This window comes from Dama dama, chromosome 8 (assembly GCF_033118175.1).
Source record: "Dama dama isolate Ldn47 chromosome 8, ASM3311817v1, whole genome shotgun sequence".
NCBI lineage: Eukaryota > Metazoa > Chordata > Mammalia > Artiodactyla > Cervidae > Dama > Dama dama.
This window is the reverse complement of record NC_083688.1, coordinates 25,437,250-25,451,457: the sequence shown is the minus strand read 5'-3', so window position 1 is coordinate 25,451,457 and position 14,208 is coordinate 25,437,250. Positions and strand designations below refer to the sequence as shown.

The 14,208-nt window shown below is 41.1% G+C and overlaps 1 protein-coding gene across 2 annotated transcripts in view; it reads right to left on the bottom strand.

The window, feature by feature from the left end:
* The window catches only part of EPHA4 (EPH receptor A4), a 157,058-nt gene that overhangs the window by 33,216 nt on the left and 109,634 nt on the right, over positions 1-14,208 (bottom strand). For both annotated transcript variants that reach the window (XM_061148647.1, XM_061148648.1), the window contains exons 6-8: positions 4,771-4,895; positions 3,582-3,741; positions 2,278-2,389 (exon numbers count right to left, since the gene is read on the bottom strand). In XM_061148647.1, the coding sequence (XP_061004630.1) occupies positions 2,278-2,389; positions 3,582-3,741; positions 4,771-4,895 (397 nt within the window). The remainder of the gene's footprint in view (positions 1-2,277; positions 2,390-3,581; positions 3,742-4,770; positions 4,896-14,208) is intronic.

Here is a 14,208-nt window from a genome sequence, read left to right as displayed (position 1 = left end):
ATGCTATCCAACCATCTCATCCTCTGTCATTCCCTTCCTACTTTCTATAAACAAGTGTTATCTCAAACGGTTCTGAGCATTCTGGGGTGCTGAATTTCAGTTAAGTATTTTTTTGAGGTGGCGGTAACGAATGATTTTATTCCTCCTTTAGACTTTTAAATGTCTTTATTTTCCAATGATACAAGTAGTTTATATACAATGTAAAAACTTCAAATATAGAAGTATGTAATGAAAGTAAAAGGGCTTCCCTGGTAGCTTAACCAGTAAAGAATCTGCCTGCAATGCTAGAGACCCAGATTCAATCCCTGGGTCAGGAAGATTCCCTGGAGAAGGGAATGGCAACCCACTCAACATCTTTATTTTCCAAGGACAGAAGTTTTTATACACTGTAAAAATTTCAAACGCAGAAATATATAATACCAAAAGCAAACGCCGATGTACTTTCTACATACTCCTCATCCTGCTCTATCGGTCCTGCTGTCAGATGGATATAGACTAAGGTATGTAGTTTTCATGTGTTTATGAGCCCGGCATGTACAAAGTCAAATGGCAATGGACAAGAAAGAGGTCTGTCTTGACTGACTTACAAAACCAAAAGGATGGGGAGGAAAGAACTCTGGGAATTCAGATTCTGTTCAGGCTAAGGTAAAGTTTCCAAAGTCTAAGGTGTACTATTGTATAGAGGGCAGTGGGCATGTCTAGATGTATGTCTGTATGTGTGTAGTGTATGACGGCAATAGGACTGAATGTGGCCCATTTAACTTCTTCAAGACAAAATTCAGTGCTGTCCTCCAACAGACTTTGCATCAGAAAGAACAAACATAATGACAAATGCAGGTGCCCACACTCAATAAGGAGCTTTTCTACACTATGTGAGAGTGAGGATGATTGAGCTCTATATTCCAGGACATTCTGGAGAGTGAGAATAGATGCATGATATTAATAAATACGCGTGACAACTCAAACCACCCAGGCAAACGAAGATGTATGGTCATCGTCCTAATTCTAATGTACCACAAAGTGTGAGAAAATCATGGTGGCTGGCCCAGGCCAGTGGAAATAGCCAGAGGCAGTGCTCTGATATCAATGAGCTGACCGACCAAAGAGGCAGAAAGAGACAGTGCCAACAGACAGTGGCCTGAGGCCAAGCATGGCTGTGCTGGTCCAGTAACAGATCTACTGCTAAAGCAACAGGGTGATTCTGGACAAGGACTGCAGTTTTCTGAGCATCAGTTTCCTTTTCTGTAACATGAAATGATCATTTTGAAATCCTGGGGCCTACGTTTCTTCTTAAAAGCCCCACCTTATAAAACAGTTGATGGCATAGGGAGGGTGAAGGTTGGAGAAGGGGAAGACACCCATGCGTGAGACAAAGAAGGCCTAGATGTGGACACAACTGAAGACGGGCAGCTGCCCCCCCAAACCCCTCCCATTCTTCTGGAGGCTCCAGGCAGTGTCAAAAGTAGGTGGAGATGACGACAAGATAAGAAAAACTGGGTCAAAAAACAATATGCTGTCAAACTCGTTCTTGTTCTCTTTTCTAGATTGTTTTTCAAGTACCAAGTTAGACTGCAAACTCTCATAGAATAAGTGATTGCTGTTTTAGATCCTTTTCCAAGAACAATGCCATGCTCACAAAGTACTCAAAGGGTACTCTCTGGAAAAGTCACTGGCTTTCCTGAAGGGAAGATGGAGCATAGTACCTGCTTTCTTGCTTTGGTTACTGTTATCACGAACCAGTATCTTGTTAAACCAGCACTTGTGTGCTGGATTATCTATTTTTGCCTATCAAAACTCTCCTGTCAATAGCTCTTAGAGAAAGGTATTTTATTATCCCTACTTCACAAAAAGGAAACAAAGCCTCAGAGAGGTGAAGTAACACAGGTGACAGATGGCAGAACTCAAAGTTGAGGTCCAAGTTTTTCTATGTTTTATTTTGGCCTTTGGCCATCAGTCCAGGCTTAAGAGAGGTATAAATATAACACCTTTACAGCCTAGAGAATCTAGAAAGCTCCCAATGGCCTGCTTTCAGCTTGGTTCCCTGGAATTAGCTGGGTCTTTCTAGGACTCTCTGCAGTGAGAGCTGCCACCAGGGTCCAGCCCACAGCTCCAGCAGGGGTGTAGGGAGATCAAAGCAAAGAGGAGCGAGCAAGCTGGCGATGCAAATGCAGTGTTTACGATGCTAATCAAAAGCCTCAGCTTTGTGTGGAGGAGACAAAAAGCTCCCTCAGAAAAACTGGGAAGGGGGTGGGGGCGGTGAGTGGCTTTGGTGCTTACCTTCTGCTGATGACAAAAGCTGCGATGAGAATAACCACCAGCACCACGCTGCCCGAGACGGAGACCAGCAGGACAGTGGAGTTGGCCCCGTCTCCGATGATCCTGGAAGGCACTGGCAAAGACAGTTACACAAGCATCACCTTGGGTGAGGTCCTAAGAGTTAGAACTTAGTGTCATAAGTTTCGAGTCTCTGAAGCTATTTGAGAGGCTCACGGCCTACTCTGCTCTTCATGAAGTATTCAGGCAACAGCATTTTCTTTCTAAGACATCCTTAATGAGACAAAAATACTCTTTTTATAATTGTATGAAAAACTTCAACCAGAAAACTCTTATGAAATCCTATGATAAATATTTCCACTCATTCCCTTTTCTTCTTTTCCTTTCTACTCTCAGCCTAAACTCTAACTCAAGGATCTGATGAATTCCTTAGTGAGAAAGACAGTTGGAAATTTCCAAAAGGACAAGTATTTTAGAATGATTCTCTCTCCCCCTACACATACCCCAACTAGTAAAAAACCTGCCTATTATTGCCCATCTCAAAAGCCACTTCCTCCTTGAAGCCTTCTAGGCTAATCTCAAAGGATGTCAAACCTCTTCAGATTTCTTTCTGAATTTTCTCTTTTTTATTCTTATTTTATTTAATAATTTGTGAATAAAATCATTTTTTAGAACTGGTGTAGAGAATTCTGTCCCAGCAGCTTCTTATCTACTAGGCTCAGTTTTGGTTTGTTAATTATGAAGGGGAGTTATCTTATGTAAATTGCTTATTCATAGGTAGATGCCCTCTATTAACATTTTGATTCAATCATCCAGTTGGTACAACTCACAATGTTGAAAGATTGATGTAGTTGTCTAGAGGGCCTTAAAAGAATAATAATAAAAAAAAAATGATCTGACTTGTTTTGAACAGATTCCTAAAAATAAACAGGAGAGGAAAAAAAAAAAAAAACTTGGTGCCTTCTCTAATCTTCCCAGGGAGAAAACTCCCCAGCTTAATGTAAGATAGTTATGCAAGTGTCAATTAGTCAGTTTGGCAATCCTGTTTTTCACAGTTTATAGAAGGCTTAGCACAAGAGAAAAATAAGATATTTCTCAATCATGTGAAAAAACAGATCAGATACTAGTATGAAAAATGGTCTTTTCTAAATACCAAGAGGTGTTCTACATTACAGATATTTGCTATCTAATTTTAACCAATAGCTTCTGAAACAAAATGTTTGCCTAACTGAAAATTTTGTACAGTCTCTTAGATTTCAACAGAATAGGATGGGAAAATCCTATTTTAGAATCTCAGAACTCATTACCTGTGTTGGTTGTGACTTCCAGGGGCTCACTGAAATCTCCATAGCCAGCTGCTGTCCTGGCTCGGACATGGAAAACATAGGAAGTCAGAGGGTTCAGGCCTTTGATATCTGTGTTCCTGGCGGCCGTCCTGACGATTCGATAGCTTCGTTCATTCTGATCCTACATTACAAGAGGATGAGATGAAGGAAGGTGGCAAAATAAATCCTCCACTTACTCCAGACACAATATTAAAGCAGCTGAGTCAGTCCACTCAGAGGCTGAAAGTAAATGGAGATTGATGAACTCTAAACACTATATTCGGTTCAACGTTACAAGTACTATTGTAACTTAGATGTTGAAAGAAATGTGAAGGTCAGGTATGATCGCTATTGACATTGACCATATCCAGATCTTTACCCGTATCTTTTTTTTTTGAAAAGAACATTGGATGATGGTTGGTGGCTTTACTCACTCCACACCCTGCAATTTAACAGAAATAACAGCTGTAAGAAGGTCCCTTTTCTTTTTTCTATTTTCTATCTAGAAAATGTCAAAAATGTTATAATCTGGTTTCAATGGGGGAAAGAAAACCCCTGTCCTTTTCCTGCTTTTATTAAGGAAGCCAATAAGTGATTATCTTTAAAAAGGAAAGAGAAGACAATTGTTCATTTTCTCGACAACCTTGAATGCAGATAGCTCTCTTCAGAATTCTATCCTTTAAGAGATGAGTTATTTGTAAAAATAATGTCTTTCTATAACTTTAAGAGGCTGCAGAATGTAATTTTCTTTCCCTGATTTTCTATTAAAAGTCATCAAAATCCACACCTTGATTCTGAATAGCAGTGATCTACTTAAACAGATCATTATTTCAACTTTTATGAGTCACTCTCCCTGATAGAAGGTTTATAGATTAGACCTTGTTAGCTATCTTGACTTTCATGACTAGAAAGAAAAAATATAGTTATATTAGAACATAATGTATTTTTTCTATTTTTTAAGACTAGCAACTTAATGCATAAAATTCACAATTGGACTTGACTGGAAAGCCAAATACATTTGGCTTTGAGATTTGCTAGTATTCCAGAATTTGTAACTGGCCAAAAGCTATAGAGAAAAAGAGAAGAAGGAAGGAAGGAAGAGGGAAGGAGGGTAAAAAGGAGGAGGGGTAGCAGGGAGAAAGGAGAAGAATCTTGTTCATTCAAGTAATACCTTCTCATAATACTTCACTTCATACTCCAAGATCACCCCATTGGGCCGATCTGGTTCCAGCCAAGCCAGAGCAACACTGTATCTTGTAACTTCTTTAGCCTGGACCAAAGCAATGGATGAGGGAGCTATTGGGACCAAAAAAAAAAGAAGACAATATCTTACATTCGTGGGAAAAAACTGGTGGCACCAGTCAATAACATCATCTTATCTTTGAAAACTGTGAAGTATTGACTTAGCTTCCTCCAGATCCCTATTTCCCTCATCCCCAGTTCAAACACATACCATTTTATGGTTCTCTCCAGTATTTGGGGGGGCATATGATTTGTCTTAGAAAGACAACCTCTAAAGTAAAGTCTAATAAGTCCACAGTCCTACAGTGTCACCTCTACAGGTTCTGTAGCCATTCCTCAGAAAAGCTATATTATAGAGGATGCTGGGGCTTCCCTAGTGGCTCAGCAGTAAAGAATTTGCCTGCAGTGCTGGAGATGGAGGTTGGATCCCTGAGTTAGGAAGAGACCCTGGAGAAGGAAATAGCAACCCACTCCAGTATTCTTGCCTGGGAAATCCCATTGGAAAAAGAGCCTGGGGGGTTATAGTCCACGGGGTCACAAAGAGTGGGACATGACTGAGCAACTAAACAACAATAGAGAATGCTATCTGCTTGTTTCCTTGGTGGCTCAGATGGTAAAGAATCTGCCTGCAGTGCAGGAGACCCAGGTTTGAATCCTGCGTCGGGAAGATTCCCTGGTAGCTACCCATTCCAGTATTCTTGACTGGAGAATTCCACGGACAGAGGAGCATGGCAGGCTACAATCCACAGGACTACAAAGAGTCAAATTCAACTGAGCAGCTCACATGATACTGTATTGTATCTGCTTGTTTATTTTCTTGCAAGCCATAAAAGCCTTTGGAAAATCTCCTCTTAAGCTCAGAGGAACTGCATCTCATCCCACCTCCAAAGCATCGAGTGTTGTCATACTAATCTTTAATTTTATGCAAGCAAGAGATAGTGTAACTCTTCCAAGGGTACTGCAGGGAATGCCAGAAGGCAAATAATTTACATACTTTCCAATATAAATAAAAGTACTGCTTAATTATAGTAAAGAGTTTCCAGTTTGCACATAACCATACAAATAATGAAGAACACAAAGCCACAATAGTCTCAGGACATAGATGGCATTTTCCAACTATTTTACAAGAGTTGAAATACTGCTTTTGCCTTTTGAGTAGAAAACCTTTCCACTAAGAAGGACAAAAAAGCTGTCCTCCACTGGGTGTTTTTATCATAGTTGGAGAGAAAAAACAGCTTTCAGATTTGTCATCCCATGCTGACTAACCCCTTGCTTCGGCACTGTGGTTGTCACATCTCCATCCAGTGGTCATCAAGCTCTGTGGTGACTGACAATGGCACAAATGTGCCATCTCCAGGGAAAAGAGGGAGCATTCACAAAATGTGCAATCTTATCTAACAAAGCTGTTCTGCAGAACCAGAGATTAGGGGTCTTCCTAAATCAAACGTATACTTTTTATTCATTCTCAAATTGTGAATATATATGAAAACAAGCTGTGCATGAACTTGGGCAAACTCTGGGAGATGGTAAGGGATAGGGAAGCCTGGTGTCCTACAGTCCATGGGGTTGCAAAGAATTGCACACAACTCGGCGACTGAACAACAACATGAAAGCAAACATCCAAAAATGACCACTGAGGAACCACAGAACGGTGCTGGGTCATCTTCCTGCCCTTCCCTAGGACATGCAACTTTCAAATCTTAACTCAGAGGGAAAAAGAGAGAGAAAGTAAAATAAATGATCTGCAAGTGGAATGGAGTTGGCTGCAAACCCACCTCACCATATCTGACAGGTTCGCTGGTGGCAAGGGACACAACCAGACCCACCAGAGTCACATGTCACACAAGGGAATCTTCCTGCTAAAGCTCATTCAGCAGAGTACCTCTTGGAGGCGGCCATCTAACAGCCTGGCATCTCTCTTAGAGGTGTCTGGAGATGGTAGTGTGTGCACGTGCGCACGCGCGCACACACACACACACACACACACACACACTCTTCCCTATTTCTTCTTCCCCAATCCATTCCTAAAGCTATTCCAGATTGGATCTCAGGCATAAACACAAATGAAGCTTCGATACAGTGAACACACATGTCCTCCATCAAAGGCAACCCAAAGTTAGTAATGCCAAACTGAGTGAACAGAGTTGCATGTAGCAGACATATGTAAGCCACTGAACATCTGAAGAAAATGAAAACCGGAAATGTGCTCATTAGCTGTATTAAGGTTCCCTGCCCCAACAGACACACACACACACACACACACACTTTCTCTCTCTCTTCCTTTACTGGTTGACACAGAGCCATTGTTCAGCGCAATGCAAGGAGTGATTTTCTTAAATGTAGAGGCAGCAAGGAGTTTAGGAAGGTTGCCTGGCTGTGAAAAGCCATTTCACTCCAGGTAATAAATATATTGCCTAACAGAGCACTTTAGCATCCACTCCATAAAAGGGGCTCTTTCAACTCCGATGGTCAGGATGGGGAAATGAAACAGAAAAGCGAGGCTGTTAGAAAGAAAGCAGGAGGGAGGAAAATCATAAAGTTATAATGTGAACTTATGCTCAGAAATGTTCTGGGTCAGAGACTGATAATCAACAGATTTCTCAGGAAAGAATTGCCTGGCTGCCCTTGGAGTGAGTGCACTGATTAACGAAGATGGTTTCTCTCTGGCTGGGTTATCCCTGAACTACTGCATGTGGGAAATGAACCTGATTTCCAATTCGGGAGTTGGAGCGGCAGTGTTCCTGTGCCCATTCAAAGGGAATATGAGCTCCACCGGAGCGCTCACAAAATCTCAGGCAGTCTGTTAACACTATCATCGTGTTAACTAATAGAATATTCTTAACGCAGCTCCACTTGGAGAATTCATAGGCACAAATGTGAAAGTAAAGCGAGAGAGTGTCTGCTGACTCAGCTGTCGTAAAAATGGAGGAAGATGAGATGAAAGAGGAAAGAAGAATAAATCGTGTTAATTGACAAAAAATATGATGTTGTGGGGGTGTAAAGTCTGAATTCTTTCCAAACAGATGTTTTTCAGAAGAGCATTTTTATCAGGCCATGGTGACAAAAGCAACCCATGACCAACTAAGATTGAGAATCAGTCCTAAAACGGGAAAGCGTATGGTAATAGACAGCTTCTCTGGCAAGAAGAGTATCAGTTTAGGAAAAACTGGGCTTTGCCACACCACCACTTTGGAGAGAAGAGGCAACTTGGATGTCCTCCATGTTACAAGCCACAGAAGGGTTCTTTCCTCGCCTGTCCTAGCCTGCTTCCAATACAGCATCCAACTCTACATCTGGAAGCCATCACCATGCCTCGTGTGCCTGCCTGCAGCTCGTCTCCCTGGAGGAGGCATTTGGCAATGGCATTTCTCAATCATTTCCCTCCCCCAGTGGTTCCCAACACCAGTCTTCTCATGCCACCCATGTAATTGCTGCCACATCCCTCCCTCTGCAACTTGGACTATGATTCAAGCAACATTTTTCTTAAAAAGACACAGATTATCTCTCAAAAGACAACTTCTCACTACAGTTATCACTTGCAATTAATGGCAGGTAACCACAGAAATATAAATAATGCATCCATAACAATATACAATAATAGTGTAATTAACACAATGTTAAAAAAAAAAAAAAACAAACCCTACCTGCTCTTGCATCTCTATGCTTTGCCAAAGAAAAAGAGATTAGCCAGTGTTAGAGAAGCATTACGGGTAATCCTGATACCAATTTGGGATTTTGACCTTGGGGAAATCAGAAGAACTGAGAGAAAACCGAAAATTTCCACTCAGGGAAACTCAGAACCACATTAACATTCCATCTAGGTTTTCCCTAAAAATCATCTCTGATGCCACCGCTGGTCAGTTTCCACAAGCTGGTAAACATGGCCAAACTCTACTCAGTTTAGAAGCTTCTGAGTTCTAAAACCTCTGAGTTCTGCCCCTTGCTAACAGAATTAGAAGGGGAGATAATAAACTAATAAAATAATAGCTTGAACGCTTGCCCCAAATACCTGATTTAATAATAGCTTTGGCAAATCAACGCCTTAGCTCAAAAGAAGGCTTCCAATCACACTGGGAATTTTGGTCAACATAAAAAGACCAGGCAGAAAAAAGGTCCTGCTTGCCTCCCAGTGGGCCAATTTACATTCCCAAACCTTAGGAAGGAAGGCAGACTTGGCTCTTCCTCCATACTGACTCATCCACTGAGCACAAACTTAAGGAGCACCAATGAAACAAGGCAAAGATGGAAAAAGGCAAACAAAGCCAAATTAAATACAATCTTTGGTATCCAATTAAGTGCTACCTTATCCTTCTTAACCGAAAAAAAAAAAAAAAATGATGGAGAATTTTGTAATAGTCTTACAGAGAAGACAGGCTTCCCCAGTGGCTCAGCTATAAAGAATCCACCTGCAATGCAGGAGATGCAGGTTCGATCCCTGGGTCAGAGGAGGAAATGGCAATTGACTCCAATATTGTTGCCTGGGAAACCCCATGGACAGAGGACCCTGGTGGGCTACAGTCCATGGGGTCGCAAAGAGTTGGACACAACTGAGCAAATGAATATGCACACATACACACATAGAAGGCACTCTTTATTGTCAACCTAGAGAGTCCGTTTTCTAGAACTGAAGAAAGAGTTCCTGCTAACATTCTTATCCAAGTTTCCTCATGGCAATGGGGAGAAGCGAGAGGTGGGGGCTTCCTCATCATACCATGTCCTCAGACATACCATGCACCTGCAGAAGAGTAAGAAGCTGGGAGGAAGCTGAGGGTTGATGTAAGTAGGCTCATTAAAAGAAAAAGGCACGTCTTAGACTAAAAGGCATTCCTCTCTACCCACAGACTTCCTTCATATAAAAGATGTTTGCTTTAAGGAAACTCATGTGCCTCTGGACATAAGCAGGCTTCCTTTAATGGCTAATATTTTGACACAACACACAACCAGAAGAGCTGGTCATGCTAGTTGACAGTAGTGTAGTTAGAGAATAATGACAGATGGAGGCAAAAATCACCAAGGCAAGAACTCCTAAAGAGTAGTTTCTAAAGAAAGATTTGTGATCTAATTCAATGAAGCCCTTCATTTTTAAGTTTTTGAAGCAGAATCATCAATGTCCATTCTCCTGTCTTGAGACAAAGGTGTCTGAGACCACCTTTTCCTAGCACTCTCAAGGGGATTTCAGTAGTGTTGAATCCAAAATGTGGCCTCCATTTCTTCTTCTTTTTACTTACAAATCATGCTGATACAGCCATTCAGTCCTTGTGCAGTCATTCCACAATGTAAGTCCTGTAAGTCTTTGCTTGTGGAACTTAATTTAAAGTAGACCTAAATTGGCATTTATGTTTAAAAACTTTAAACACTACACAAGGCAGTAAGTGGGACAAGAAGCCAGAATGTGGAGGGGTGCATTGTGGATTACAGAGAACCACAGAGGATTTTGATTTAGGCTGGGGAATCGTGGTCAAGATTGATTTGTTGGGCAACAGAGCCGCACATGTGACTGGAAAATTCAGGAAATCGGCAGCACCTTGGCTCTGCAGGGGCTCATCTAAGGACGTGTGAAATGAGGTGAAGAAGAAAAAGCCTCCTGATCCAGATGAAGTCTTCATTTTACTAATTTGGCCAGGGGAAAAAAAAAATAATGAATTGAAAAAGAATTTTGGATAAAATTCCAGGTTTGAAATTTACTAGCTGCCACCTTGGACAAGTTACTTAAATTTCCTCACCTCTGTTCACCCATTTGTAAAACCCCTTCTTCCCAGATGCAGACATGTCAGTTCTTAGAAAGTACACCCAATGCACACAGGCTTATCTTTATATGTCCACTATTCAAGATCTTATCTGGCATACAGTGGTGCTCAATAAATTTGTCAAAGGAATAAAAGTGAACTAAATGTTGAAACACATCTAAAAAAAAACACCACTTTGTAACCAGCAAAATATTTTCCAGATATAATGTATCCGAAGTAAGTCATCCTTAAAACAACTTAATATCTGCACCTGTTTCAGATGACCTTTTCTGGGTTCAGATTTGCTATTTAGGTTAACAAAGATATTGACAATTACGAGTGAAGCAAATGACAATTCTAATTTTAAATAGAGCCTCTGTTTCCTAAGGGGTTTACAACGCGGCTGAACTTTTTTTGAACATACAGGTTGTAAAATGTCATTCAAAAGTAAGTTAACATGAAAACTAGTTTGCGCTACACCTGTTACAGACGGCATTTTGAGAAACTGCTCTTTCCCTGGATGAGGATGCTGACAATCTGTTCGATATTTCTCCTCTGTATCTGGAGGGCATGTGTAAATAGTTTTCCAGACTTCTCATCTACAAAGGTGAGCGGTGTTAAATTCCCTTCAAGTTAGAAACCTAAATCCAGAAAGAGCCCCAAACAGCCCTCTAGTTTGACAAGACCAGAGTTATCTCCAAAGACACACTGTTTGTAGTTCAGTCGCTAAGTCCTGTCTGACCCTTTACAACCCCAAGGACTGTAGCATCCCAGGCTCCTCTGTCCTTCACTATCTCCCAGAGTTTGCTCAAATTCATGACCATTGAGTTGGTGATGCTATCTAACCATCTCATATTCTGCTGTCCCCTTCCCTCTTTGCTTTCAATCTTTTCCAGTATCATGACCTTTTCCAAGACACACTAGTGTAAGCAAAGTCACCGCCAGGGGCTGCCCTTAGTACTGTATCTATCCTTGAAACCGCAGGGAAAGGACATCTTTGTTGAAGTCAAGGGAACAGAGTGGTGAGCCCTCTGCAGTTAGGGTGGAGGCAGTAAGATTAAGTGTGTGAAAGAGACTGTCTTTCTATGCACCCACTGGAAACAAGGAAAATGGTAGGAACACATCACTTTTTAAAGCTGGAGCAACAACCCAAGAGGATCAAAGGAAACTTTCACTGAAGCTTGAGATTGAATGATCTGAGCTTTCCACTAGGAAGCCATGATAAATTCTCCCCCCCTCAAATAATTCTGTATTCAAAATTTCACATACCCCTGAGAAACTGCAAATGCTTTTGGCATGGAATCTGCCTCGGCTATGTACCTGTGATTACATTTGGTTTGAGAGCAGACCACAGCGCATCTGGGAGGTACAGGTGGGTTTTATCTCTGTGTGTGTTTTGGATAAACAGACACAGCATAGATTCCGGGCTCCATCATGACTTTCTAACAGTGGTGCGTCTCACAATGAAGAATTACAGGAGGTGCTTTGATGTCAAACAGAGGTGGCTTCTTTTAGGAAAATGGTAAATTTAACCTTCTTTGGTTCGAAACTCAGCAGTTCTTTCCGCACCCCACTGATGTGAATGCTGCAATTTTCTTTTATTCACTTCCTCAATGACTTGCCATCAAACACCTACAAGTCATTTTACTGCAGCAGTTTGGTCCTTGTGACACCCAAATAGGATGGAGAAGAGAAAAAGAGACATGGGGGAAAGAAAGAGAGGAGGGAGTCACTACAATCCTTCACTTGTGGGCTGAAAACTGTTTCCAAGGGCCCCACATCACAAGCATTGAATTAAAAACAGTTTGGGGGACCTTGGGTGGGGAAATAGCTGAAACAGACACACTGCATTTCACTACTGGCTCTAATTAGGGCGGGGGAGGAAGGAGTAAGGCAGGAAATAAACAGAAGCAACAAAAAGTCTCCAGCCTGTATACAAAGACTGGAAACAGCCCTTTATGGATCTTAAGAAACCTACAGTAAAAGATGACAGTGGTTCCCAAAGCCCATGTTTTGGAGGAAGATGACATCTTAACCTCAGCAGGGTTTTGTTTCCCTCCCCAGGATCTGAATTTAAAGAGGACATGTTTACTTAAGAAGGTCTTTCCCTGATAAGAAAAATAAACCCACAGCTTATACATATCTCTGCTTAATACAAATAGCATATTCAAAATGAATTACTTGGAGCTTAAGGTGGTTTTTGTTCCCTCTTTCATTCTCATTTTAACGCGTCAGCTCTGATTTGCTCTTTATCAAAGGTTGGTGCATTTTAAAATGCTGTCAAGCATCAAAATTAAATGCTTCAGAGCACTAATGATATCCTTGTGATTAAGGGTTCTGCCGTCACAGAGATGCTAAGAACTTGGGTGCTAATATTAATTGCTGTCTTCCACATCTCACTAAGGGAAGGAAAGGATTCCTCCTCTGAGTTTTACACTATACCTACGGTACCAAACACCTCTGAGCAAGTTTTATTTTTTTATATTATACTATAGTAGTTTATAGCACTCAACAGTGCATAGAGTGCTTTCCTAGACACACTATCTTGTTTGAGCTACATTCAGTCAATCAGCTGGGTTAGTTAGCTCTCTGCTAATCCTTAGGTAAAAATCATTAATGATTGAATCCCTATCCACCCTCCCTTGAACATCACTGATGTTGTAAGAAGTCAGTTCTGCACCCCATAGCTTATAGCTGCTGTATCATTAATAACCACCTAAGCACATTTTCTCATTGTCAAGAATTGAAAAACAAACAAACAGACAAACGGTATGGAAAAACTTGATTATGCCAAAATTGATATGGAATTATTTTCCTATTCAACAAGAGACATGGAGCCAAATTCTCAATTAAAGTCTTCAGAAGACTGAATTAAATGAAGTTCATTTATATTTAAATATGGAAATATTAATATTAATTAAGCTTATACTTAAAATGTATGAGGGATGCCCTTTTTTCACATAAAATGATTTCCAAGGTCAGTACACACAGAACCTACTTTAAACAAATAAAATAAAGCAGAGTACAGTAACATTTACCAAAGGATATAACAGACTCGTACTTCCAGGGATGGTCAGGATCTGATTTGGGAAAGCCTAATGGCACTTTAACTAAGTGATCTAAGAGTAAGACTTTACAAAGTGTTTAACTCAGACTCTACTTATTTCTGTAGAGAAATGAGTAGCAGATTGTCTCAAATTTTTTATAGAGAGTTATTACCCAAATTTTAAATAATGGAACGTGATACAATTCTTAGCTTCACATTAAGTGTTTGCACACAGAAGCTGGAGCTTTTCAGGTGGTGCTAGAAGGATTTCCCTGGTGGCTCAGATGGTAAAGCGTCTGCCTACAATGTGGGAGACCCAGGTTCGATCCCTGGGTTGGGAAGATCCTCTGGAGAAGGAAATGGCAACCGACTTCAGTACTCTTGCCTGGAAAATCCCATGGACGGAGGAGCATGGTAGGCCCATGGGGTTGCAAAGAGTTAGACACGACTAAGCAACTTCCCTTCAGTGGTAAAGAACCTGCCTACTAATGCAGGCGACAAAAGAATCAAGGGTTTGATCCCTGGGTTGGGAAGATCCCCTGGAGGAGGGCGTGGCAACCCACTCAAGCATTCTTGCCTGGGAAATCCCGGACAG